At 40.0% G+C, this 24,641-nt stretch overlaps 1 protein-coding gene across 12 annotated transcripts in view; it reads right to left on the bottom strand.

Annotated features, from left to right (window-relative positions):
• Nucleotides 1-24,641, bottom strand: part of TAF1 (TATA-box binding protein associated factor 1) — a 73,659-nt gene that overhangs the window by 19,193 nt on the left and 29,825 nt on the right. For 9 of the 12 annotated variants that reach the window (XR_007515761.1, XM_049871595.1, XM_049871593.1 and 6 more), the window contains 8 exons: nt 23,264-23,477; nt 22,638-22,803; nt 21,322-21,533; nt 18,388-18,496; nt 18,063-18,161; nt 17,170-17,347; nt 2,027-2,094; nt 719-841 (listed from right to left, as the gene is read on the bottom strand). Coding sequence is in view for 11 of the 12 variants with exons in the window: in XM_049871595.1 (XP_049727552.1) it covers nt 719-841; nt 2,027-2,094; nt 17,170-17,347; nt 18,063-18,161; nt 18,388-18,496; nt 21,322-21,533; nt 22,638-22,803; nt 23,264-23,477 (1,169 nt within the window). In the remaining variant the exon portion in view is untranslated. The other 3 variants (XM_049871594.1, XM_049871604.1, XM_049871603.1) reach the window with 3 other exon arrangements.

Consider the following 24,641-nt stretch of genomic DNA (forward strand, 5'->3'; position numbering starts at 1 on the left):
AAAAACCTCTGCTCTATACTTAAAATTAAAATTCCTTATTCCCCAGTCTCATCCAGAAGCTTCAAAGTATTACGCATTATCACATGCCTATCATGGTGCAAACAGTTAACACACTCAGCTGCTAATGAAAAGATTGGAAGCTTCAGTGCACCCAGAAGTGCCTCACAAGAAAAGCCTGGTGATCTTCTTCCGAAAAAGCAACCACTGAAAATCCTACGGAACATAGCTTTACTCTGAAACACTTGGAGTTGCCATAAGCTGAAACTGATTCAATGGCAAATGGTACAGCAAAAAAGAAACCTCAGTTCAGAATTCCTGTGGAGGATCATTACAACAAATGACCCACAGAGTCAACACGGTAGCGCTGCCATGAAGTTGTAAAAGACAAAAAAGTAAAACAAAAGACAACAAACACTAAGTAATTATCATTATTGTCATTTGTCAAAAATCACCTTGAAATCAAAAGCCTCCCATTAGCTGGCATCCTAAATTCTCTCCAGGGTTATTAAAGAAATATTCAAACACCGAAAGTCAGCAGGAAGTGAAGAAGCTCTCTATAGCCACAGGCAGCAAAACGGTAAATATTTTTAAATTATATACCAGTTTGAACTAACATAGACCACCCCCAGACTCCCCAACATACATATACATGCATGCCTTATAGTCCTTCCCTTTCCCCTGTATTATCCTCACAATATTTAGCACAGAGATCACTTACATCTGGAACTGCCATCATTTTTTGGGTGACAATGTTGTCCAGAATGAAAGAAAATGCCACTTGGTCATCATCATCCAGCAAGGGGTTGATAGCTTTCTCCAAACGAGCCAATTTGTCTTCTTTCTGAAGTAAAAGAAAGCAAAGCAATGGCAGAGGTTTCCTTGAAGTGTAATCACCACAGAAAAGTTAAGGATAATTTAAGGTTCAGCTGTCTACTGTACTTATCCCAGAAAGTTTAACTTCAAATTGTCTACTATTCAGTTCCAGGCAAAAAGTCCAGATAAGAGAAATGATTGTTACAGTGAGAAGAGTCAAAAGGGATGTGCCAACTATTCCTTTAGGTATTCTGTGTTCTATTCTTGTAGATACCAAAAATATACACCTCTGGGCATCAAAAACAGCTCTCACAACAGAAACATCTTCACCAAGTTGGCTTTTATTATCATATTCTCAGTTTTTGCTGTAAAACTATTGCTAAAAATACTGCGCATTACTGTTGTTTAGTGACTTTTGTGTAAGGGGACTTAATCCAATAAATTCATTTCAGATGCTGTACTAGTAAAAAATGTGTGTTCAAGTTGCTCCATATCCTTGCCAATACTTACTATTATGTTTTTAATTTTAGTCTTTCTCATGGGTACATAGTGGTATTTAACGGTGGTTAAAGCAGACCCTCAATGAGATGAATTGACACAGTAGCTTCAACAATGAGCTCAAACATAGCAATGACTGTGAAGATGGCGCAGGACCAGGCAATGTTTCACTCTGTTATTTATACGCAGGGTCGCACTGAGTGTGAACCGACTAGGCGGTACCTAACAACAACAACAATGGTGGTTTAAATTTGCATTTCCCCAATGATAATCAAGCTGAGAATCTTTTCTCATTTATTGGCCATTTGGTTATACTCTTTTGTGAAATGTCTACTTCAATATTAATATAATCATATTGTGTTTTTGTAAGCTTTTAAGCTGCCACAATATTTTTTTGGTACTCCAGCTGACTTCCTATGAAGTTATTTTCCTTGATCTTTTCAAGAGTTAAGTTCTAGATCTTAATCTTAGCTCTACTATTTAATAGTCAAGATGCCCAAGACAAGAAATTTCCTTCTACAGATCTCAATTTTCCCATCTCCAAAAGGAAGGGAATGTACTATATGATTTCTAAAGTCCCTTCCAGCCCTCACATACTAAAGACCTGCTACTCCCCATATTACTCTTCCTTTTGTTACATTCTCAACTCTGTACCCTTCACCTTCAAATTCCACTGCCTTTCTTTCTCTCATTCTTAATGTCTTACATGTCTTACCTCTTTGAGTTTTTCGTCACAGAGATCCAGCATGGATTGAGAGATCTGGGTCAGTGAGTGCTTTGGCCCTAAATTATACAGGAACAATAAGAGATGGGACCATTAAAAACAGGAGGCAAGAGCTGCCACCATCCCTCCATCCTTTCAATATGTTTAGTTAAAACCAGATGCGATCAAGTTGATTCTGACTTACGGTAACTCCATGTGTGTCACAGTAGAACTCTGCTCCATATGGTTTTTAGTAGTTGATTTTTCAGAAGTAGATTGCCTGGCCTTTCTTCTGAAGTGCCTCTCAGTGGACCTGAACTTCCAATTTTTTGGGTAGCAGCCAAGAGTGTTAACCATTTGCACCACCCAGGGACTCCATGTTTACTTAAGCACCTAGTATGTGCTGGACACCAGCCTAGCTGCTGGTTTAGACAGACACCAGTCTTATCTCCATTTCTTAGTGGTGAACACATAGTAGGTACACAATATGGATGGATGAACTAATTTTTAACGCTTCTTTTTGTATGCCTACTGCTGAAACTACTGCCTTTAATACTTTAAAAATGATACCATGGATGGGGAATGACAATTCGCTTATGGATGGCGGAAGAGATCAATACGTGATTCATAATCCTTCCACACATTTATTATACTCTTCTCTCTCATTTTGTATACATGTTTTGACAACTTCCATAGTAAAGTTTTAAAAAACTGAGTATAAATGCAAACGGACAAATTTAACAGTTGCTGTGAGATAAGGACATTACAATTAAATCTGCTTATTGGAGAGGAATGGCAAGGCTTGTTGTGACTGACATTTGAGCAGAGTCAATAATGAAGTGTAGAAGTTCATCGGGTAGAAAATAGGGAAAGACATTCCTGAGGGAGGAAAAAGTATGCAAACACACAGAAGTAAGCAAATTCATGAAAACATCAAATAGCACATTTCACACTAGGAACCACAAGAAGTTCGTTACAACTAGAATAAAAGTGTGTGTGGAGGAAGGACAGGAAATGAACTTGGAAAGGCAAGAGGGACCATATTACAAAGTTCTCGCAGCCAACAGAAAGCCATTTTTCAAATTTGTGTTTTACAAAAACATCCTGTCAACAATGTCAGGAATTAAGGTGAAAAGCAGAGGGCAAGTCTGCAAACTGCTGCAAGAGGTCAAACAAGAGATGACAAGGACTTCAACTAAGACAGAAGCGACAGAGACAGAGAGAAAGAGGAAAGGGAATGGTTCAAGCAAAATTTAGAAGATAAAATCTATGGGACTTGGTGATTTTTAAGAGTGGGGAAGAGGGAGAAATAAATGTTAAGATTTCTAGGTTGTCGACTGCCCTGACAGGGAACACAACAGAGAACCCCTGAGGGAGCAGGAGAGCAGTGGGATGCAGACCCCAAATTCTCATAAGACCAGACTTAATGGTCTGACTGAGACTGGAAGGGCCCTGGTGGTCATGGCCCCAGACCTTCTGTTGCCCCAGGACAGGAACCATTCCCGAAGCCAACTCTTCAGACAGGGATTGGACTGGACAATGGGTTGGAGAGGGATGCTGGTGAGGAGTGAGCTTCTTGGATCAGGTGGACACTTGAGACTAGGTTGGCGTCTCCTGCCTGGAGGGGAGATGAGAGGGTGGAGGGGGTTAGAAGCCCGCAAAAAGGACACGAAAAGAGAGAGTGGAGGGAGAGAGCGGGCTGTCTCATTAAAAAAAAAAAGAGTAATTGGGAGTGTGTAGCAAGGTGTAGATGGGTTTTTGTGTGAGAGACTGACTTGATTTGTAAACTTTCACTTAAAGCACAATAAAAATTATTAAAAAAAAAAGATTTCTAGGTTGTAGAACTAGACAGATAGGTGGTAGTGCCATTACCTAAATAGGTGATCAGGCAATGAGTTGCCACTAGGGCACTGAAAAATGGACATGTCTGGCAGGCAACTGAAAACATGTGTACAGAGTTCAGAAGAGGGATTTGGGCTAGAGATTAGGGATATCCGTATACTTATGGTAGCTGAAGCCATAAAAATGAAAAAAAGAAAATCATCCAAGGAACAATACAGAATGAGAAGAGCGGTATGAAGAGGAAGAACCAGAAGAGGAGACTTAGCAGAATAAGAAGAGTAGGAAGCGATTTAAAAAAGTACTCCTGGGAAAGGGAAAGGAGTATTAAGAAAAAGTGATTAATAGTGCCAAATATACTGAAGTTCAAGAAAGATATTTCTAAGCGCATGAAAAGATGTTCAACATCATTTTAGTCATTAGGGAGACGTAAATCAAAAACCACAATGAGATACCATTCCGTGGCTACTAGGATGGCTATAATAAAGATGGGCAATAACAAATATTGGCAAAGACATGAAAAAAACTAACTCTCATACACTACTGGTGGGAAAGTAAAATGGTGCAGTTGCTTTGGTAACAGTTTGGCAGTTCCTCAAAAAGTTAAACATACAGTTAACCATATGACCTAGCAATTTCACACCTAGGTACATACCTCCCAAAAAAAAAAAGAAGCAAAAGTCCACACACAAGTTTGTACATGACATGTTCACAGCAGTCATTATTTATATTATCCAAAAAGTACAAACAACCCAGGTGTCCATCAACTGAAGAACGGATGAACAAAATGTGGTATATCCATAAAATGAAATATTATGTGGCAATAAAAAACAATAAAGAATTGATACATGTCACAACACGGATGACCCTTGAAAACATGATAAGTGAAAGAACTCACACACAAAAGAACACATACTCTATGATTTTATTTATATGATATGTCCAGAATAGGCAAATTTACAGACAGAAAGATTAGTAGTTACCCAGGGGTGATGTGGAGGGTAGAGGAGGAATGGGGATTAACTCCTAACAGGGTACAAGGTTTCTTTTACTGGAAATAAACATGTTCTAAAATTAGATTGTGGTGGTTGTACAACTGTGTGAATATACTAAAAATACTGAATTGTACACTTTAAATAGGTGAACTCTATGGTATATGAATTACATCTCAATAAACTTATTTAAATAAAAAGTATTTCTAAAATGTAGCAACTGATTCAACAGTTAGGAGGTTTCTAGTACTTTAGTATAAGGCAACTGCAGTGCTCTAAGGAGTGAAAGGGACGTGAAGAAGTGGAGAGGAGTGTATGGAGCATGGTGGCTAAAAGCACAGGCTATGGCATTAGACACACCTAGATTCACATGTCTACTCTGACACTTTTTAGTTATGACCTCCTTGGTTACGTTATTTGAACACTATAGGCCCATCTATTCATCTGTAAAATGAGGACTATAATAGTACCCATTTTAGAGATTTCTTATGGTGAAATAAAAAAGATAATGCAAGTAAAGTACTTGGTACTGCTGGTGATACTACTACTACTATTACCAGCATTGGCATACGAGGAAGAGAGAAGAGTTAGCCATAGCGGGGTACAAGGCCAGGTGGAGGTTATAATTTTTAAATTTCTATTTTTTTTACTAACATCTCCACCTGCATCCCATAGGTATTTCAAGCTATATACTTTAAAATTCAACTCTTACCTTCCCATTTAATTTTTGTTTAAGTAATTATCTGTCAACCTGAATGACAGCTGGAACTAACATAAATTTATTCTTTAGATCCCTTTTGTGTCTGGTGTTCTGCTAGGCCTTGGGAATACAAAGATGAATAACACAAGTCTGCCTAGGAGGTCACAGTGGTGGGAGAGTCAAATATGTAAGTAACTATGGCATAATACAGTAAGAGCTATAAAAGTTGATTAATTGTGCTGGGAAGCACGAAGGATGGAGAAATAGACATTATGGGCAATTTGAGTAAGTCTTCATGAAGAAAAACCAAACCAAACCAAACCCGTTGCCGTCAAGTTGATTCTGACTCACAGCAACCCTACAGAACAGAGTAGAACTGCCCCATATGGTTTCCAAGGAGTGCCTGGTGGACTGAAACTGCTAACCTTTTGGTTAGCAGCCATAGCTCTTAACTACTATGTCGCCGGGGTTTCTGAAGAGATGATTATGAATTCACCTTGGAAATATGAATGGAAATTCACTACTGAAAAGGAAGAAAGGACATTCCAGGCAGAAGGTAAAGACATGAAGAAATAGCATGGGCTATTTAGTGAAATATAATGGTCAGTACAGCAGGAGTATATATGTGGATATGGATCGGGGAGGGGGGGGTCACTCATTAGAGATGAGACTAGAAAACGGGATATAGCCTGCCTGGGAAAGGTCTTAAAATCTAGTGACTTTCAATGCAAAATTGAAACAACCCATCAAAATTCCAACAGCATTCTTCACAGAAATAGAAAAGTCAAGTCTCAAATTTATATGGAAGGAGTAAGGACCCTGAATAGCTAAAGCAATCTTGAAGAAGAGTAAGGTAGGAGGACTCACACGTCCTGATTTCAAAACATACTATAAAGCCACAGTAATTAAAACAGCCTAGTACTGATATAGTAACAGACAGAAAGCCAGTAGAATAGAATGGAGAGTCCAGAAATAAATCCACACATCTACGGTCAACTGATCTTAGACAAGGGTGTTAAGTTCTTTCAAAGGCGAAGGAAGGGTCTCTTCAAAAGGTGCTGGATATAGTTCATAAAGGGATGTTCTACATCCTAGTTTGATGAGTAATGCCTGGGGTCTTAAAAGCTTGCAAGCAGCCACCGAAGATACAACTATTGGTCTCTACTTGTCCAGAGCAAAAGAGAATGTAGGAAACCAAAGACTCAATGAGGAAACTACTCTACAGGACAAATAGTCTACACCACCCACAGCCTCTCACCAACTCTGAGATAAGATAAATTAGGCAGTGCCCAGGTACCACTACAAACTGTTCTCATCAGGGCCACAATAGATAGACCCTGAAAGAACGTGAGAAAAATGTGGAACAGAACCTCAAATTTCTAAAAAACAAAAATCAGGTTTTTGTTGAAACTGGAGGACTCCCTAAGACTACTACCCTGAGATACTCTTCAAAACTTAATGGAAACAAACCCAAGGCCACCTTGTAGCTAAAAATAACAGACTGGCTCACAAAACAATGAATATCGCCTGTAAGCACTGTGCTCCTTTAAAAAACCACCTATATGAGACCAGACAATTACTTTAAAACAAAGATGAGAATGCAGGAGGCAGGGAAGCTGGATTAATGGAAATGGAACAACCAGAACAGAAATAATGAGAATCTTTATGCATTATGAAGAATGTAACCAACGTCACTGAACAATTTGTGTAGAAATTACTGAATGGGAACCTAAACTGCTGTGTAAACCCTCACTTAACACAATAATATGTTTTTTTAATGGTGATAGGGGCCAACATGGCACCCTAGACAGTTGTACCATGCCTCCCTCTCAGTAAAGACTTGAAAAACTAAGTAAAACATATACAAACATCAATACTGGAATTCTAAGCATCAAATGAAGGGATAAAGAACTAGATCAAACACTGAATGGAAGAAGAAACTGACGGAACACAGAGGAGGAAAGATACAGAGTAGAGGCCCCCTGCCAACTAACACGTGGTACAGCACTGCCATCTTAGAAAACAGCCAGCAGCAACCCTGGACATGGACTACGGGGAGGCAACTTCACAGAGCTCCCAACAGGAGACAGAGCACCCAGTAACTGGAGAAATACACTTTCCCACCACTCACCCTTCTGCCCCACATGCCACATCCTTCCCCTTCCCGTCAGACCCCCGGTCCACCCCACCACCACCCACCATCATACTGTCCCTGCTTTTTTCCCTCTTTTCTTTCTCCCTCTCACTTAGCCCCATATACCATCTCCCACACCTCCTACTGACTCCCCTGCACTGCTACGGATAGAAGGACCCCAGTGCTCAGGCCTGCTGACACAATGGGTCTGCATCGCCCTTCCCCTCCTACCACTCAAGCAGCTGCAAAGCAAGCCCATACCACTCCCCGTCCGACACCTACACCCATCTGGCAAGTGGTTGTGAATGCTCCCACACTGCTCAGCCAACATCAGGAGGCAGACAGTGCCTGCCCAGTTCACCCTCAGCCACCTTGCTAAACCAGTGAACAGTGAAGCGGGCTCACCCTTCCTGCAACTACCCCGCCCACCCGGACAAGGTGGTCAGCGCTACTGTGCCCACAGACAAGCAAGCAGTGAAGCATGCCTGGCCTGCCCTGACATATCAAATAAAAAAAAAGGACCAAAAAAATGAACATACAATCAATAAATAAAATAATAGCTTAGTATCACAGACACAGCAGACAAACAGAAAGAATCCTAACAGAACACTATAAACAAGTGTACTGTGACAAATTTGAGAACCCGGAGGAAATGGACAAATTTTGAGAAACATGCTACCTACCTAAACAAACACAAACTGAGAAAGAAAATCTGAACAGACCCATAAACAAGAGATGAAAGAAGTAATTAAAAAACTCCCAACAAAGAAAAGCCCTGGCCTGAATGGTAATTCTAAAAAACTCCCAACAAAAAAAAGCTCTGGCCCAGATGGCTTCACTGGAAAATTCTACCATTCAGAGAAGAGCTCACACCAGTACTACTCAAACTATTTCAGAGCACAGAAAAAGAATATTCCCAATTTCATTCTATGAAGCCCGCATAACCCTGATACCAAAGCCAGGCAAAGACAACACAAAAAAAGAGAATTACAGACCAGTATGTTTCATGAATATAGATGCAAAATTCTCAACATAATTCTAGCCCACAGAATTCGGCATCATATCAAAAAAAATACTACACCACAACCAAGTAGAATTCATACCAGGTATGTAAGGACAGTTCAACATTAGAAAATCAATCAAGGTAAATCTACCTCGTAAATAGAAAAGAATCACATGATCATCTCAATCAATGCAAAACAGGCATTTGATAAAGTCTGACACCCATTCCTGATAAACACTCTCAATAAGATAGGATGAGAAATGAAATTCCTCAACACAATAATACATTTATACAAAACAAACACCAACATCATTCCGAATGCTGAAAGCATTCCCCCTGAAAATGGGAAGACAGAAAGGACCACATAAACCACAGACTACATCAGCCTGAGACCAGAAAAACTAGATGGTGCCTGGTCACAACCGATGACTCCCCTGACAGGGAACACAACAGAGAACCCCTGAGGGAGCAGGAGAACAGTGAGATGCAGACCCCAAATTCTCATAAAAACACCAGACTTAATGGTCAAACTGAGACTAGAAGGACCCCAGAGGTCATCGTCCCCAGACCTTCTCTTAGCCCAAGATGGGAACCATTCCCAAAGCTAACTCTTCAGACAGGGATGGGACTGAACTATGGGATGGAAAATGATACTGGTGAAGAACAAGCTTCTCGGATCAAGTAGACACATGAGACTATGTTGGTATCTCCTGTTTGAAGGGGAGATGAGAGGGTAGAGGGGGTCAGAAGCTGGCCGAATGGACACGAGGAGAGAGAGTGGAGGGAAGGAGTGTGCTGTCTCATTAGGGGGAGGGCAATTAGGAATGTAAAGCAAGGCATATATTAATTTTTGTATGAGAAACTGTCATGATTTGTAAACTTTCACTTAAAGCACAATAAAAAAAAAAAAAACCAAAGCAAGTACTTCCACTTCTAACCAGACACTTTAATAAAAATACCCACCTGATTGAAGGAAAAAAAAATTACAATGAGATACCATCTCACCCTGACATTACTGGCACTAATAAAGTTAAAAAAAAATGTTGGAGAAGTTGTGAGATTGGAACTCTTTTGCATGGCTGGTGAGAGAGTAAAATGGTACAACCACTATAGAAAATGATACGGCACCTGCTTAAAAAGCTAGAAATAGAAATACCATACAATCAAGCATTCCCACTCCTACGAATATATTCTAGAGAAATAAGAGCCATCACATGAATAGACATATTCACACCCATGTTCACTGCAGTATTATTCAGAACAGCAAAAAGATGGAAACAACCTAAGTGCCCATCAATAGATGAAGGGATAAATTAGGGTACATACACACAATGGAATGCCATGCAATGATAAAAAACAATGATAAATCTATGAAACATCTCATAACATGGATGAACCTAGAGGGCATTATGCTGAGTGAAATAAGTCAATCACAAAAGGACAAATATTGTATGAGACCACTATTATAAAAAACCAAGAAAAAGTTTATACACACAAAAACACAATCTTTGATGATTACAAGGGACGGGAGGACTGGAGAAGGGAAATCGCTAACTAGGTAGTAGATAAGTGTTAACTTTGGTGAAGGGAACGACAACATACAATATAGGGGAAGTGAGCACAACTTGAACAAAGCAAAGTCATAGAAGCTTCCCGGACACATCCAGGGGCCTGAAGGGACCTGAAGGACCACATCACTGAGGCTGAGAGCTGGGGACCATGGTCTCAGGGGACATCTAGGTCAGCTGGCATAACATAGTTCATAAAGAAAATAATCTACATCCTACTTTGGTGAATAGCCTCTGAAGTCTTAAAAGCTTGCAAGCAGCCATCTAAGGTACATCTATTGGTTCCATCCCATCCACAGCAAAGGAGAATGAAGAAAACCAAAGACACAAGGAAAATATTAGTCCAAAGGACTAAGGGACCACATGAACCCCAGTCTCCAGCAGCCTGAGCCCAGAAGAACTAGATGGTACCCAGCTACCACCACCAGCCGCTCTGACAGGGATCACAACAGAGGGTCCCAGACAAAGCAGGTGAAAAATTTACAAAAAATTCAAATTCACACACACACACAAATGACTTACTGGTCTGACAGAGTCTGGAGGAACCCCTGAGACTATGGTCCCTGGACACCCTGCTAACTCAGAACTGAAGCCACTCCTGAAGTCTGCCCTTCAGCCAAAGATTAGGCCTATGAAACTAAACAACAACAACACACATAATAGACGTACTTCTAAGTTCAATCAAGTAAATATGTGACCAAATGGGCAACACCTGCCCAAAAGCAAAGATGAGAAGTCAGGAAGGAACAGGAAAGCTGGACGAATGGACACGGGGAAGCTGGAGTGGAAAAGGGGAGAGTGCTGACACAATGAGAAGATTGCTGACACAATCAGAAGATTGCAACCAGTATCACAAATAATTTGTGCATAAATTTTTGAATGAAAAACTAATTTCCATTGTAAATGTCTGCCTAAAATACAATAAAATAAACAATGGTAACAGGAAAATAAGATTTCCACCCACAGAAGGATGAATCAGGATCCTAGCCTCATACCATACATAAAAACCAATTCAAAATGGATCAAGGACCTAAACGTGAAAACTAAAACCATAAAATTCTCAGAAAAAAACGTATGGACAAAGTTATCAGATCTCCTGTTTCACAATGAGCTATCAGAACACAAGCAGCATAAGGAAGAGCAGGTAAATGGAACCTCATGAAAATTAAATACTTGTGTTCATCAAAGAACTTTATCAAGAGTGAAAAGACAACCTAAAGTTTGGGAGAAAATTGGAAACCAGACATCTGATAAGAGCCTCATATTCAAAATACATAAAATACTTCTACAAATGAACAACAAATAGACAAACAACCCAATCAAAAAATGGGCAAAGGACTTGAAAAGACATTTCACCCATGAGGATATTTAGATGGTCAACAAGCACATGGAAAAATGCTCCTCGTCATTAGCCAGTAGGCAGATGCTACTCAAAACCACAATGAGATACCACACCTCACCCCCATCAGAATGGCAATGATGAAAAAAAAAAAAGTTTAACAGGTGTTGGTGAGGTTGTGGAGAAACAGGAACCCTCATCCATTGCTGGTGGGAATGTAAAACGGTACAGCCACAATGGAAAACAGTTTGTCGATTCCCCCAAAAAGTTGAACAAAGAGCTACCTACCCCATGACCCAGCAATCCCAGTCCTAGGTATATATCCAGAAGAAATGAAAGCAGAAACGCAAACAGAAACTTGTACACCAATGTTCATTGTAGGACTTTTCACAGTAACCAAAAGGTAGAAACAACTGACCGCTGCTGTTGTTGTTAGGTGCCCTCGAGTAGGTTCCGACTCACAGCGACCTTACGTACAACACGAGACACTGCCCAGTCCTGCACCATCCTTACAATCGTTGCTATGCTTGCGCCCACTGTCACAGCCACTGTGTGAATCCATGTCGTTGACGGTTGTCTTCTTCAGCGACCCTCTACCAAGCATGATGTCCTTCTCCAGGACCGGCCCCTCCTGATAACATGTCCAAAGTACGTGAGACGTAGTCTCACCATCCTTGCTTCTAAGGAGCATTCTGGCTGTATGTCTTCCAAAACAGATCTGTTATTCTTTTGGCAATCCATGGTATATTCAATATTCTTTGCCAATACCACAATTCAAAGGCTTCAATTCTTCTTTGGTCTTCCTTATTCATCGTCCAGCTTTGGCATGTATGTATATGAGGCTACTGAAAACACCATGATTTGGGTCAGGCACACCCTTGGTCTTCAGAATGACATCTTTGCTTTTTAATACTTTAAAGAGGCCTTTTGCAGCAGGTTTGCCCAATGCAATGCATCTTTTGATTTCTTGACTGCTGCTTCCATGGGTGCTGATTGCGGGTCCGAGTAAAATGAAATCCTTGACAACTTCAATCTTTTCTCTATCACGATGTTGCTTATTGGTCCAGGTGTGAGGATTTGGTTTTCTTTATGTTGAGGTGTAGCCCATACTGAAGGTGCGGTCTCTGATCTTCATCAGTGTTTCAAGTCCTCCTCACTTTCAGCAAGCAAGGTTGTGTCATCTGCATAATGCAGGTTAGTAAGGCTTCCTCCAATCCTGATGCCCTGTTCTTCTTCATATAGTCCAGCTTCTCAGATTATTTGCTCAGCATAAAGACTGAATTAGTATGGTGAAAGGACACAACCCTGACATGCACCTTTCCTGACTCTAAACCACGCAGTATCCCCTTGTTCTGTTCCAACAACTGCCTCTTGATCTACGTACAGGTTCCCATTCTTTGCAATGCTGTCCGTAATTTGTTATGATCCACACAGTCGAACGCCTTTGCATAGTCAGTAAAACACAGATAAACATCCTTCTGGTATTCTCTTTCAGCCAGGACCCATCTGACATCAGCAATGATATCCCTCGTTCCACGTCCTCTTCTGAATCCTGCTTGAATTTCTGGCAGTTCCCTGTCAATATACTGCTGCAGCCACTTTTGAACTATTTTAAACGAAATTTTACTTGCATGTGATTTTTTTTTGCTTTCTTTTTTTTTAATTTTTATTTTGCTTTAAGTGGAAGTTTATAAAGAAGGTCAGTCTCTCATACAAAAATTTACATACACCTTGCTATACACTCCTAAGTGCCCTCCCCCTAATGAGATAGCACAGTCCTTCCCCTCCACTCTGTCTCCTAGTATCCATTCGGGCAGCTTCTGGCCCCCTCTGCCCTCTCATCTCCCCTCCAGACATGAGATGCCAACATAGTCTCATGTGTCTACTTGATCCAAGATTGCGTGTGGTATTAATAATTTTCACATTTGGATGGATCACCTTTCCTGGGAATAGGCATAAATATGAATCTCTTTCAGTTGGTTGACCAGATAGCTGTCTTCCAAATTTCTTGGCATAGACAAGTGAGCACCTTCAGTGCTGCATCTGTTTGTTGAAACATCTCAATTGGTATTCCATCAATACCTTGTTTTTTGCCAATGGCTTCAGTGCAGCTTGGACCTCCTCCTTCAGTACCATCGGTTCCTGATCCTATGCTACCTCCTGAAATGGTTGAACATCCACCAAATCCTTTTTGGTCTAGTGACTCTGGGTATTCCTTCCATCTGCCTTTGATGCCTCCTGCGTCATTTAATATTTTTCCCATAGAATCCTTCAATACTGCAACTTGAGGTTTGAATTTTTTCTTCAGTTTTTTCAACTTGAGAAATGCCAAAGGATGTTCTTCCCTTCTGGTTTCTGTCTCCACATCTTTGCATGTCATTTTAATATTTTAGTTTGTCTTCTCGAGCTGCCCTATGAAATCTTCTGTTCAGCTCTTTTACTTCATTTCTTCCTTTCACTTTAGCTACTCGACATTCGAGAGCAAGTTTCAGTGTCTTCTGTGACATCCATTTTGGTCTTTTATTTCTTGTCTTTTTAATGACCTCTTGCTTTCTTCATGGATGATGTCCTTGATGTCATTCCACAACTCATCTGGTCTTCAGTCATTAGTGTTCAACATGTCACATCTATTCCTGAGACGGTCTCTAAACTCAGGTGGGATATACACAAAGTTGTACTTTGGCTTCCGTGGACTTGTTCTAATTTTCTTCAGCTTCAACCTGAACTTGCATAGGAGCAACTGATGGTCTTCCGCAGTCAGCTCCTGGCCTTGCTCTGACTGATCAGATTGAGCTTTTCCATCATCTCTTTCCACAGATGTAGTTGATCTGATTCCTGCATATTCCATCTGGTGAGGTCCAGGTATATAACCAAAAACCAAACCCATTGCCGTCGAGTAAATTCTGACTCATAGCGGCCCTACAGGACAGAGTACAACTGCCCCATAGGGTTTCCAAGGAGTGCCTGGTGGATTCGAACTGCCGACCTTTTTGGTTACCAGTTGTAGCACTTAACCACTATGCTACCAGGGTTTCCTCCAGGTATATAGTCGCTTGTTTATGCTGTTGAAAAAAGGTATTTGCAATGAAGAAGTCATTGGTCTTGCAAGATTCTTATCATGTGATCTCTGGTGCCATTTCTATCATCAAGGCCATATTTTCCAACTACCAATCCTTCTTTGTTTCCAACTTTTACATTCCAACTGCCACTAATTATCAATGCATCTTGACTGCATGCTTGATCAATTTCAGACTGTGGAAGCTGGTAAAAATCTTCAATTTTTTTCATCTTTGGCCTTAGTAGTTGGTACGTAAATTTGAATAAGAGTCATATTAACTGCTCCTCCTTGTAGACACAGGGATATTATCCTGTCACTGACAGCATTATACTTCAGGATAGATCTTTTTGACGATGAATGCAACATCATTCCTCTCCAAGTTATTTCCACCACAGTAGACCATTTGACTGTCCGATTTGAAATGGCTAATACCAGTCCACTTCAGCTCACTAATGCCTAGGATGTCGAAGTTTATGCGTTCCATTCCCTTTCTGACAATTTCCAATTTTCTCAGATTAGTACTTAGTACATTCCACGTTCTGAATATTAATGGATGTTTACAGCTGTTTTGTCTAATTTTGAGTTGTGCCACATCAGCAGATAAAGGTCCTGAAAGCTCGACTACATCCATGTCATTAAGGTCAACCCTACTTTGAGGAGGCAGCTCTTCCCCACTCACATTTTGAGGGTCTTCCAACCTGAGGGGCTCATCTTCTGGCACTGTATCAGACAATGTTCCACTGCAATTCATAAGGTTTTCACTGGCTAATTCTTTTCAGAAGTAGACCACCAAGTCCTTCTTCCTAGTCTGTCTTAGTCTGGAAGCTCAGCTGAAACCTGTCTGCCATGGGTGATCCTGCTGGTATTTGAATATCGGTGGCATAGCTTCCAGCATCACAGCAACACGAAAGCCCCCATGGTATAACAAACTGACAGACGCATGGGGACTCAACAGATAAATGGGTTTAAAAAATGTGGTACTATACATATAATGCAATATTTACGCAGCTGTAAAATGCATGCCATACCACGGATGAACCTAACAAAAACACTATGCTGAGCAATATATGTCAGTGGCAAAAGGATGAATCCCATATGAACTCACTTATATGAAATAAGTCAATACTGTATATAAAGATTATTAATGTTTACCAGGGGTGCAAGGGAAGGGGAAAAGGGGAGTTTTTGCTTAGGGTGCAGTTGAGTTTATGCTGATGCTGGTGTAACAATTTGGAAAAGGATAACAATAACAGTTGTATAACAAAGAATATACTCAATGTCACTGAACTACATATGTAGAAATTGTTGAATTGGTACGTTTTGCTGTGTATATTTTCACAATAAAATTTAAAAAATGACAAAAGAATTCCTTCTGACCTTTTAAACTCCCTCATTTTTTTCCTTATGAAATATAAAAAAAAAATCTCTAGTTACCAGTACTGTTCCATTTTTACAGATGAGAAAACTGAGGCTAAAGAAGTTAAATAACTTGTCCAAGGTAACTCAATTAGTAAGTAGCTAAGACATGATGAACAGTCTACCTGTAATCTTAATCTCTACACTTACTATTTATGAATCTGTGCTCAGGGATACAACTGGAAACCAGAAAATTTTATCCTTTACATGCAAAAGTTGTATTATTTTCCCCCGTTCAAGACTCAAAAAACAGAATTCATTTCTTTCTCCTTGCCTTTCCAGCTTTTGAGCAAAGTGGACATATGATAGCCCCTAAAACAGATCTGGAAACCCTGGTGGCATAGTGGTTAAGTGCCACGGCTGCTAACCAAAAGGTCAGCAGTTTGAATCCACCAGGTGCTCCTTGGGGCAGTTGTACTCTGTCCTATAGGGTTGCTATGAGTCAGAATTGACTCGACGGCAATGGGTTTGGTTTTTTTTTTTTTTATTTAAACAGATTTGTAGACCAAGTCAAAGATTCACACGCAGCAAATATGGTCATAAACACATACTCTGCACAGGTTCCATCAATAGTGAATGCCTATTTACCTAGGATTACTTCCTCCAACTCCGCCCCATGCAACTGTTTTATTTTAACAAATTAAATCCAAATTCTCCAGGGGATACATTTAGCAAGAATAGAAAAAAGAAGCAATACTTATTAAATGACTGAAAATGTATACTACTTCATTTTCAGACCCCCAAATGCTCAAATACATTTTAGGCCCTTTAAATCAGTCCAATCTAATCTGCATTTAGGACCAGTAAGGCATATCAACGGCACTGGGTTTTTGTTTTGTTTAAGGCATAAATTAGGAGTCCCTGGGTGGCACAAACAAAAAGTTGGCAGTTTGAACTGCCAACCCAGAGGCATCTCAGAAGACAGGCCTGACCATCTGCTTTCAAGAGGTCACAGCCTTGAAAACCCTATGGAGCAGTTCTACTCTGCATGCCCGGGGTTGCCATGTGTCAGAATCAACTCAAAAGCAACTAACAACAACAGAAACAAAGCGGTAAATTAGGATCTGAAAAGTGACCTTTGCAGTCAAGAAACAGGTGATTCTTACCATTGTAGGTTGCACTGTTTTTCACAATTAGCTCCAAATGCTCTCTAAACTCTTCTCGAGATGGGTAGAGGCGTTTTCGCACATTTTCACGGAGCGTTTGTAGGTCCATTGGTCGAGTGATGATTTTGTAATAGTCCTTCACAACCTTTGCATTAACTGGAGTGTGAAAAGGGTATGTCTGTGCAAACAAGAGCCAGCACCATCCATGAGCAAAAAACACTTGCCAGAGCCAACTCCTAGAGATTCTCTCAAATCTTAATCTCAAAGGAATCAACTCTCAAAGGAATCTTTCTAGATGGAGCAGGTCTAACTGCGTCCTCTGCTAAACTATTAAAAAAAAAAACTATTTCCCAAAGAATTATGAGTTTCCTCCTGGACAGAGCTGGAGACAAACGTAGAACAAAATTCTAACTCACAAAAAAAGACCAGACTTACTGGTCTGAGAGAGACTGGAGAAACCTCAGGAGTATTGCCCCTGGACACCCTTTTAACTCAGTACTGAAGTCACTCCTGAAGTTTGCCCTTCAGCCGAAGATTAGACAGGCCCATAAAACGAAATGAGACTAAATGGGCACACCAGCCCAGGGGCAAGGACGAGAAGGCAGGAGAGAAAAGAAAGCTAGTAACAGAGAATCCAACGTTGAGAAGGGGAGAGCGTTGACATGTCGTGGGGTTGGAAACCAATGCCACAAAATAATATGTGTATTAACTGTTTAATGAAAAACTAATTTGCTCTGTAAACTTTAATCTAAAGCACAATAAAAAAATACCAAAAAAAAAAGAATTAGGAGTTTCCAGTACCTATGTCTATACACTACCACCCTCTGTCTGAAATCAGACAAACCAAAGGGCCTTGCCATCACTAGCATAGATATCTGATACAATGAACTCACATTCGGTAGATCTCTCATGTCATTGATGATAGACTCCAAGATGGATGACAGTGTCACCATGGGGTCTGTCCGGCGACGGTGGATAGACTTATGAGGCCTCTAAGGAGTCAAAAAAAACCAAAAAATCAGAATGCTCCTTTAGGCAAAAAGCCAACATTTCCTAGCTAGACAAATATATTTTGGAAATCTGGTAATGAACAGTATACATAATTCTCAGGACAAGACCAAAATAAAATCTAAGGCTGTGTCAGACTCATGGCTTAGAAGACTGAGAGTAATGAATGAGACCACCATCTGGTCAGAAAGAAGCAATGCAGATACTTACATTTAAATAGTCACAGTGAACAGTGGTTCCGACTCGCCGTTTCTTCTTGGGAGGAAGTTGCTGTTTAGGGAACTTGAGAACCAGAGATTTTCTGCGAACCTCATCCGCACTGCAATCAATTAACACTTTCGTAACACACGGTCACAATTTGTAGTCCTCCCCCACCCCCCGCCACCAAAAAAGCAACTACAATGAAAAACTCCAAAGTACCTGAGTATGAGCCTGGGGGGGAAAAAGCCAAACCAAAGGCCAGACACCCACCTTCTAAGGCTCAGCAGGCAAGGCATTACAGGATCTCCAGACTAATAAAGAACTAGGCAAAGTCACAACTTCACCTCAGTTTCCTAACTGGAAAATAAGGTAACTAGGCTAAAGGAGTTTCAAGAAACCTTCCATCTCTTAACACTCTATCTTAGGGTTAAAAGGCTATGAAACTTAACTCACTCAAGAACAGAAAAAAAGGAAGAAATTACAACCTGGTCTGAAAAAAACAAACTAGTTTGGGTTTCCCTGAGTCATTAAAGCCCGTTCACCTTCTTCCCTTGTATTGTAAGGGATCAAGATGGTCACATTTCCCCTCTCTGATTTGCTTCAAAATATAATGACTATTGCTTAAGGGGTACTGAGTTTCCATTAAGGGTGATGAAAAAATCCAGAAACGGATAGTGGATGATACGTGCACAATACGGAGAATGTAATGTCACTGAATTGTACATGTAAAAATGGTTGAAAGGGCAAGTGTTTTGTGATATGTATTTCACCACAATAAAAATTTTAAAATGACTGTTACAGACATCGATATATTACATCAATAACAATAGAAAAAAGAACCCAAAACTGAATACAAACTGAAACAAATGAATCTAACTCTGTATCAAGTTGATAAAATAATTACACACAAAAAATAATTAATCCAAATATTTTTTAAGTATAGTCCCGACCGTACAACTTCAGTGGCATATAGTCCGAGGACAATAAACTACAAAAAATATCTAGAACTTCATAGGTGTGTTGCTGCTAATAGTACTGGTCTAGTAATTCTGAAGCTATTCGGTGCATGCCATAGAACAAAGCAAATGAATAAAATCAGATAAAGAAATGGGGGAAGATGAGCAAGAACGTGCAGGTACAATTCGAATTGAAAGGTATCGCTAAAGAACTCATGATTTTAAATGTATGTACACCTCCCAGTTTTGTCCACTAAAAGAGCCTAGAACAATGACATCTCAGTAGCCATGAGCATACCTATTACCCAGACCTCGGTTTCTAAACACTATTTCCCAATTAAAGGAATCAGGGCTCCATGAAGGAATGGCTGATTCTAAGTCTGGGACAGGGAAAGTTCAAGGAGAGCTTTGGACATCTCATGCCAGAAGGCAAGAAGTTCTCAAAAGACTATATTAAGAGCTATTTGAAAAGAACACAGGATCTGGCTTGAAGGGGTCAAATTTCAGACAATATGAGCATCGAAAAGAATAATGATGTTAATGGATTATGATACATTAAATTTACAAAAGAAACAATTTCAAAATCCGTAACATCATCCAAACAAAAAAAGAAGGGGAAACTCTTCTTTATAGAAGAATGCCAACTAATGTAGGATTACTAGAATTAGAAAAATTAATGTTTTGCAACTCCCAATGTAATAACTTAAGTTAGGCAATGATCGTCAATGGATGCTAAAACTGCTGAGAGAAAGACTGTTAGAGAACAGGATATTTATAGCTACCACCCCACATATTAACTAGAAAGGGAAAAACGTGCCTTTATTTACAGAAGGATCGGGGGACCACCACTGTAACGAGATGATCAAAATAGTGGGACAACCTGACATTATATGCTTCTTAATGTAATACAGAAAGTACATAAAATCACCTATGTAAGTAGTGTTACCAGAAACATTTAATCTGAATCTCATGGATAAAAAACAATCAGATAAATCCAGACTGTGAGATATTTTATGAGACAGCTGGCCTGGACTCTTAAAAAAAAGTCAATGTTGTCCAAAAAAAAAAAAAAAAAGGGTGGGGAGGACAGTTCTAGATTAAGAGAGACAAAAAAATTTAACCAAATCTAATGTTTGAACTGAGACTGGAACCTCAATTAGGAGACGACAATAGACATTATTGAGACAAGTGGGGAAATCTGAATAAGGACTAAATATTAGATATTATTGAATTAATGTTAATTTTCTTAGGTATGCTAACAATGCCATCTTACTATGTCCTTAATCTTAGGAGATGTGTGCTAGAGAGTTTAGGAGTGAGATGTCATGATGCCTTCATTTTACTTTCAAATGGTTTGGGGAAGAAAAAAAAGTTTTACATGTATAATGCAAATGTGGCAAAATGTTAAAAAATGGTGAACTTAGAAGAACAGTACATTGTATTATTCTTTCAACTTTTCTGCAGGTTTTTAATTTTCAAACAGAAAAGATAGGGAAAAATTTTTTTTAATTAAAAACTTCATTTGATTATCTATTAATAACTCTCTGAGGACAACGGACACATACGCTTATGGTCTGTATGTCTCCTTAAGCTTTTTGGATGATCCATTATCAGAATGCTCTGAGGCTAGGAGTCTTAGAAATATTACAAGTGGAAGTAGAATAGGAAGAGATTTAGTATTTACTGAGCACCTACTATATGCCACGCGCTGTACTACACGCTTCATATACTCTCTCTCGTTTTAGCATCATAACTGTTCTAATAAGAGTGGCTGTATTCCCATTTTGTAAATAAGGAAAGTTAGGTAGCATGCCCTTGGTCATTTTCATTACTGGCAAGGATTACTGAGGAAAATCCATCCAAGTTCCTGGTACCCTTTGAGAGAACACATGCACCCTTATTACCTACCCCTACCCCTGCCACCCATCAACATCACCAAGCTCTAACAGATCTCTCCCCGCGGTACTTCCTGACTGCTATCCCTTACCTCTCAATTAGCTGTTTCCCCAAGACTATCTTGGTCCCTTCGACCTTGATGAGTTCTTCATTATCATTATGAATGACTGTCTTTTCCAACTCCTCCTCTTGCTCCTCTGTCATGGCAACAGGGTTGGAGGGTGGAGCATTTGTTTGATAATAAAGGGGACAGAATTTGTTTGTCCTCATGTGCCCAATGGCGCCACATGCCCCACATTTCAGCTGCAAAAGGAAAAGTGTCAACATGTCAGAGTTAAGTAGGCTGCACGATGTTAGCTTTAAGACATACATACAAGGCAGGAGAGAAACAAGGGCAGTCTCAGAACTTTTGCTCTAATAGAATTATTATGTACCTAACAATCAGAAGCCACATTAAAAACTAAATGAAATCCACAGACTGAACACTTTTTTACAAATAAAGCAAGGAAAAAAGGGAGAGGATGATTTCCACCCCCAATTTAAGTTGTGAACCATGAAAATATTCAACAGGCAGGAGGAGAAAGGCTGTTGAAGCCCAAGTCTGCACTCGACAGCACAGTTGGCCAGCATGGGTGTACTCCCAGTCTACAGTCAAAACAAGAAAAAGGCTCAACGCCACCAAGTCTCCATCTCAGTTTTGCAACTGGGTGGCTATGGTATCTTAAGCCTCAGGTTTACCTGTGAAGTGGGGTCAATACTGTATCATAATACATGCCAGAAAACAACACTGAAATACTTAATGACTTCAGTACCTATTAGTAACACCACTTTACATTTGTTGAACACAGTTTATGAAGTACTTTCCCAAGCATTATATCATTTAATACAACAACACTGTGAGACAGGATTGGAGAGGTTAACATCAGAGAGCTATTAAGTAGAACATGAATCCAGATCTTCTGTCTCCAACTCCACTGCTTTTCCCACTATATCACAGTTGCCTCAAATTATAGTGCACATTACAGTCACAATACACAGTAACATGCGGAATCCCCAAGTTATGCAAAGCAACTTGTTTTATTTTTGTTTCTCCTTTTGTTAATACGTACAATTTTAAAACAAGATGTATATATTTATAAAAATATATGAAAGCACGTTTTTTAAAAAAACCTACCTCAACTCCTAGAAAACATCTCAAATGGATAAAGTGTAAAATGACATCCAACAAGAATGGTACCAAACTGGGCCTGGTAACTAGTACTGGTAACATGCAAGTAACCACATCAATTCAAATGACCTTCTACAACATTGCCCTCATTCACAGTAAGGGAGTATGCCAAAAGCTAAGTAAAAAGGCATTGCTTTCTTCCTTTTCTGTTAGTTGTGATCACAACACGTTATACTTACTTTTAGGTCAGGACGCTCCTTCATCTTTTTTGGCTTCTTCTCAGGAGGACCCTTAAGCTTCTCCTTTTCCTGGTTCCTCTTAAGCCGCCTCAACTGCTCTTGAATCCTCCGTCGCTCTTTTCGCATCTCTTCTCGATGCTGTTCATCAAAAAGGGCAAATTTTCGACTGAATAACAGGAAAAAAAAATCACAGGAGCATAAGCAAACCTAAACCAAGAAGACTGTCCTGACAGCTAACATCTCAGAGCTGAAGTAATCCACTCAGGCTGAAATAAAAGGGGCTGCTTGCCATTCCCATAACCAAGAGGTGCCTCTCTCAGAATAAGAGCTCCTCAAGTAATCCCAAAGATTTTTGTAAACCAACCAACTACAATGCACAGGATCCATGGAACTAAAATCATGCCTTTATTTTGTGGTGAATTTAGAATTCTCCCTGTGATCTGGTTCTGTTCAAACCCAAAGCTCTAAAAAAGCAAGATGGTTCTCAATTAAGGCAGACTTCTAGGGAAACTATAGAATCCTGTTACCAAAATTCAAGCACCCACCCCCACCAACATTCCCCACCATCACTATCATTCTCCTTATTACACTGGAAAAGGGGGAGCCAAAGCACAACCAATACTCACATGAATTCTTCATCTTTTGTGGTCCGTATGCGCACGTAGGCATCGATGACAGCTGGCTTTCGGACAGTCTCACATCGAACATACTCTTTCCCCTCCTCATCTCGAAATGTGCGATAAATCTTGAGACAGCGGCCAGTGGCAGAAGAGTTAAGGCTAGTCACAGAAGCTGTGTCATCATCTCTGTGATTGTTTCCTGATGCTGCTGAGCCTGCTGCTGCAAGGCAGAAGATTTCCAAACATACCCTCTACCCTCCCAAATGGCCATTTTCTTGGGGTTGAGTGGAGATCTCACAGCTCAGTATTCAACAAAACTATGGGTCTACAGAAAGCACGAGTCACCCACCAGCTCCAAAAGTGCACTTAGCTGTCCTTTCCTGACTTCAATTTCCCTGCCAATTTTCTTGTTTTTACAAGTACAAAAAGTTATGAAAGAACCTCAAAGAGATACATGTTTGCTATAGGGGATAAAAGAGAAAGTAGCTATATTCTGATTCCCCTGGACAACATGCAAGAAAAAAGCCCAAGCAGGAAGTAGTTGATGATCACATTAAAGAAAAGCACCCAAGCACCCAGGGGGGAAAAAATGACACCATGGAAACAAGTCTAGGATCCCAAGGTCTAGAGTATGCTTCTCAATATAATTGGATAATAAAATCTATATTACCCAAAATTGGAAAATAAAATCTGTATGCTGAACAGATAATCCAAGAAGGTGGACTATAAGAAGAAGAATGGGGCATCAGGATTGGAGGGCATTAACAACCTGCGTTATGCAGATGACACAACCTTGCTTGCTGAAAATGCAGAGGACTTGAAGCACTTATTAATGAAGATTAAAGACCACAGCCTTCAGTATGGATTGCACCTCAACATAAAGAAAACAAAAATCCTCACAACTGGACCAATGAGCAACATCATGATAAATGGAGAAAAGACTGAAGTTGTCAAGGATTTCATTTTACTTGGATCCACAATCAACAGCTGTGGAAACAGCAGTCAAGAAATCGAAAGATGCATTGCATTAGGCAAATCTGCTGCAAAAGACCTCTTCAAAGTGTTGAAGTGCAAAGATGTCACCCTGAAGACTAAGGTGCGCCTGACCCAAGCCATGGTATTTTCAATCACATCATATGCTTGTGAAAGCTGGACAATGAATAAGGAAGACCGAAGAAGAGTTGACGCCTTTGAATTGTGGTGTTGGTGAAGAATATTGAATATACCACGGACTGCCAAAAGAACGAACAAATCTGTCTCGGAAAAAGTGCAGCCAGAATGCTCCTTAGAGGCAAGGATGGCGAGACTGTGTCTTACATACTTTGGACATGTTGTCAGGAGGGATCAGTCTCTGGAGAAGGACATCATGCTTGGCAGAGTACAG

This window comes from Elephas maximus, chromosome X (assembly GCF_024166365.1).
Source record: "Elephas maximus indicus isolate mEleMax1 chromosome X, mEleMax1 primary haplotype, whole genome shotgun sequence".
Classification (NCBI taxonomy): Eukaryota; Metazoa; Chordata; class Mammalia; order Proboscidea; family Elephantidae; genus Elephas; species Elephas maximus.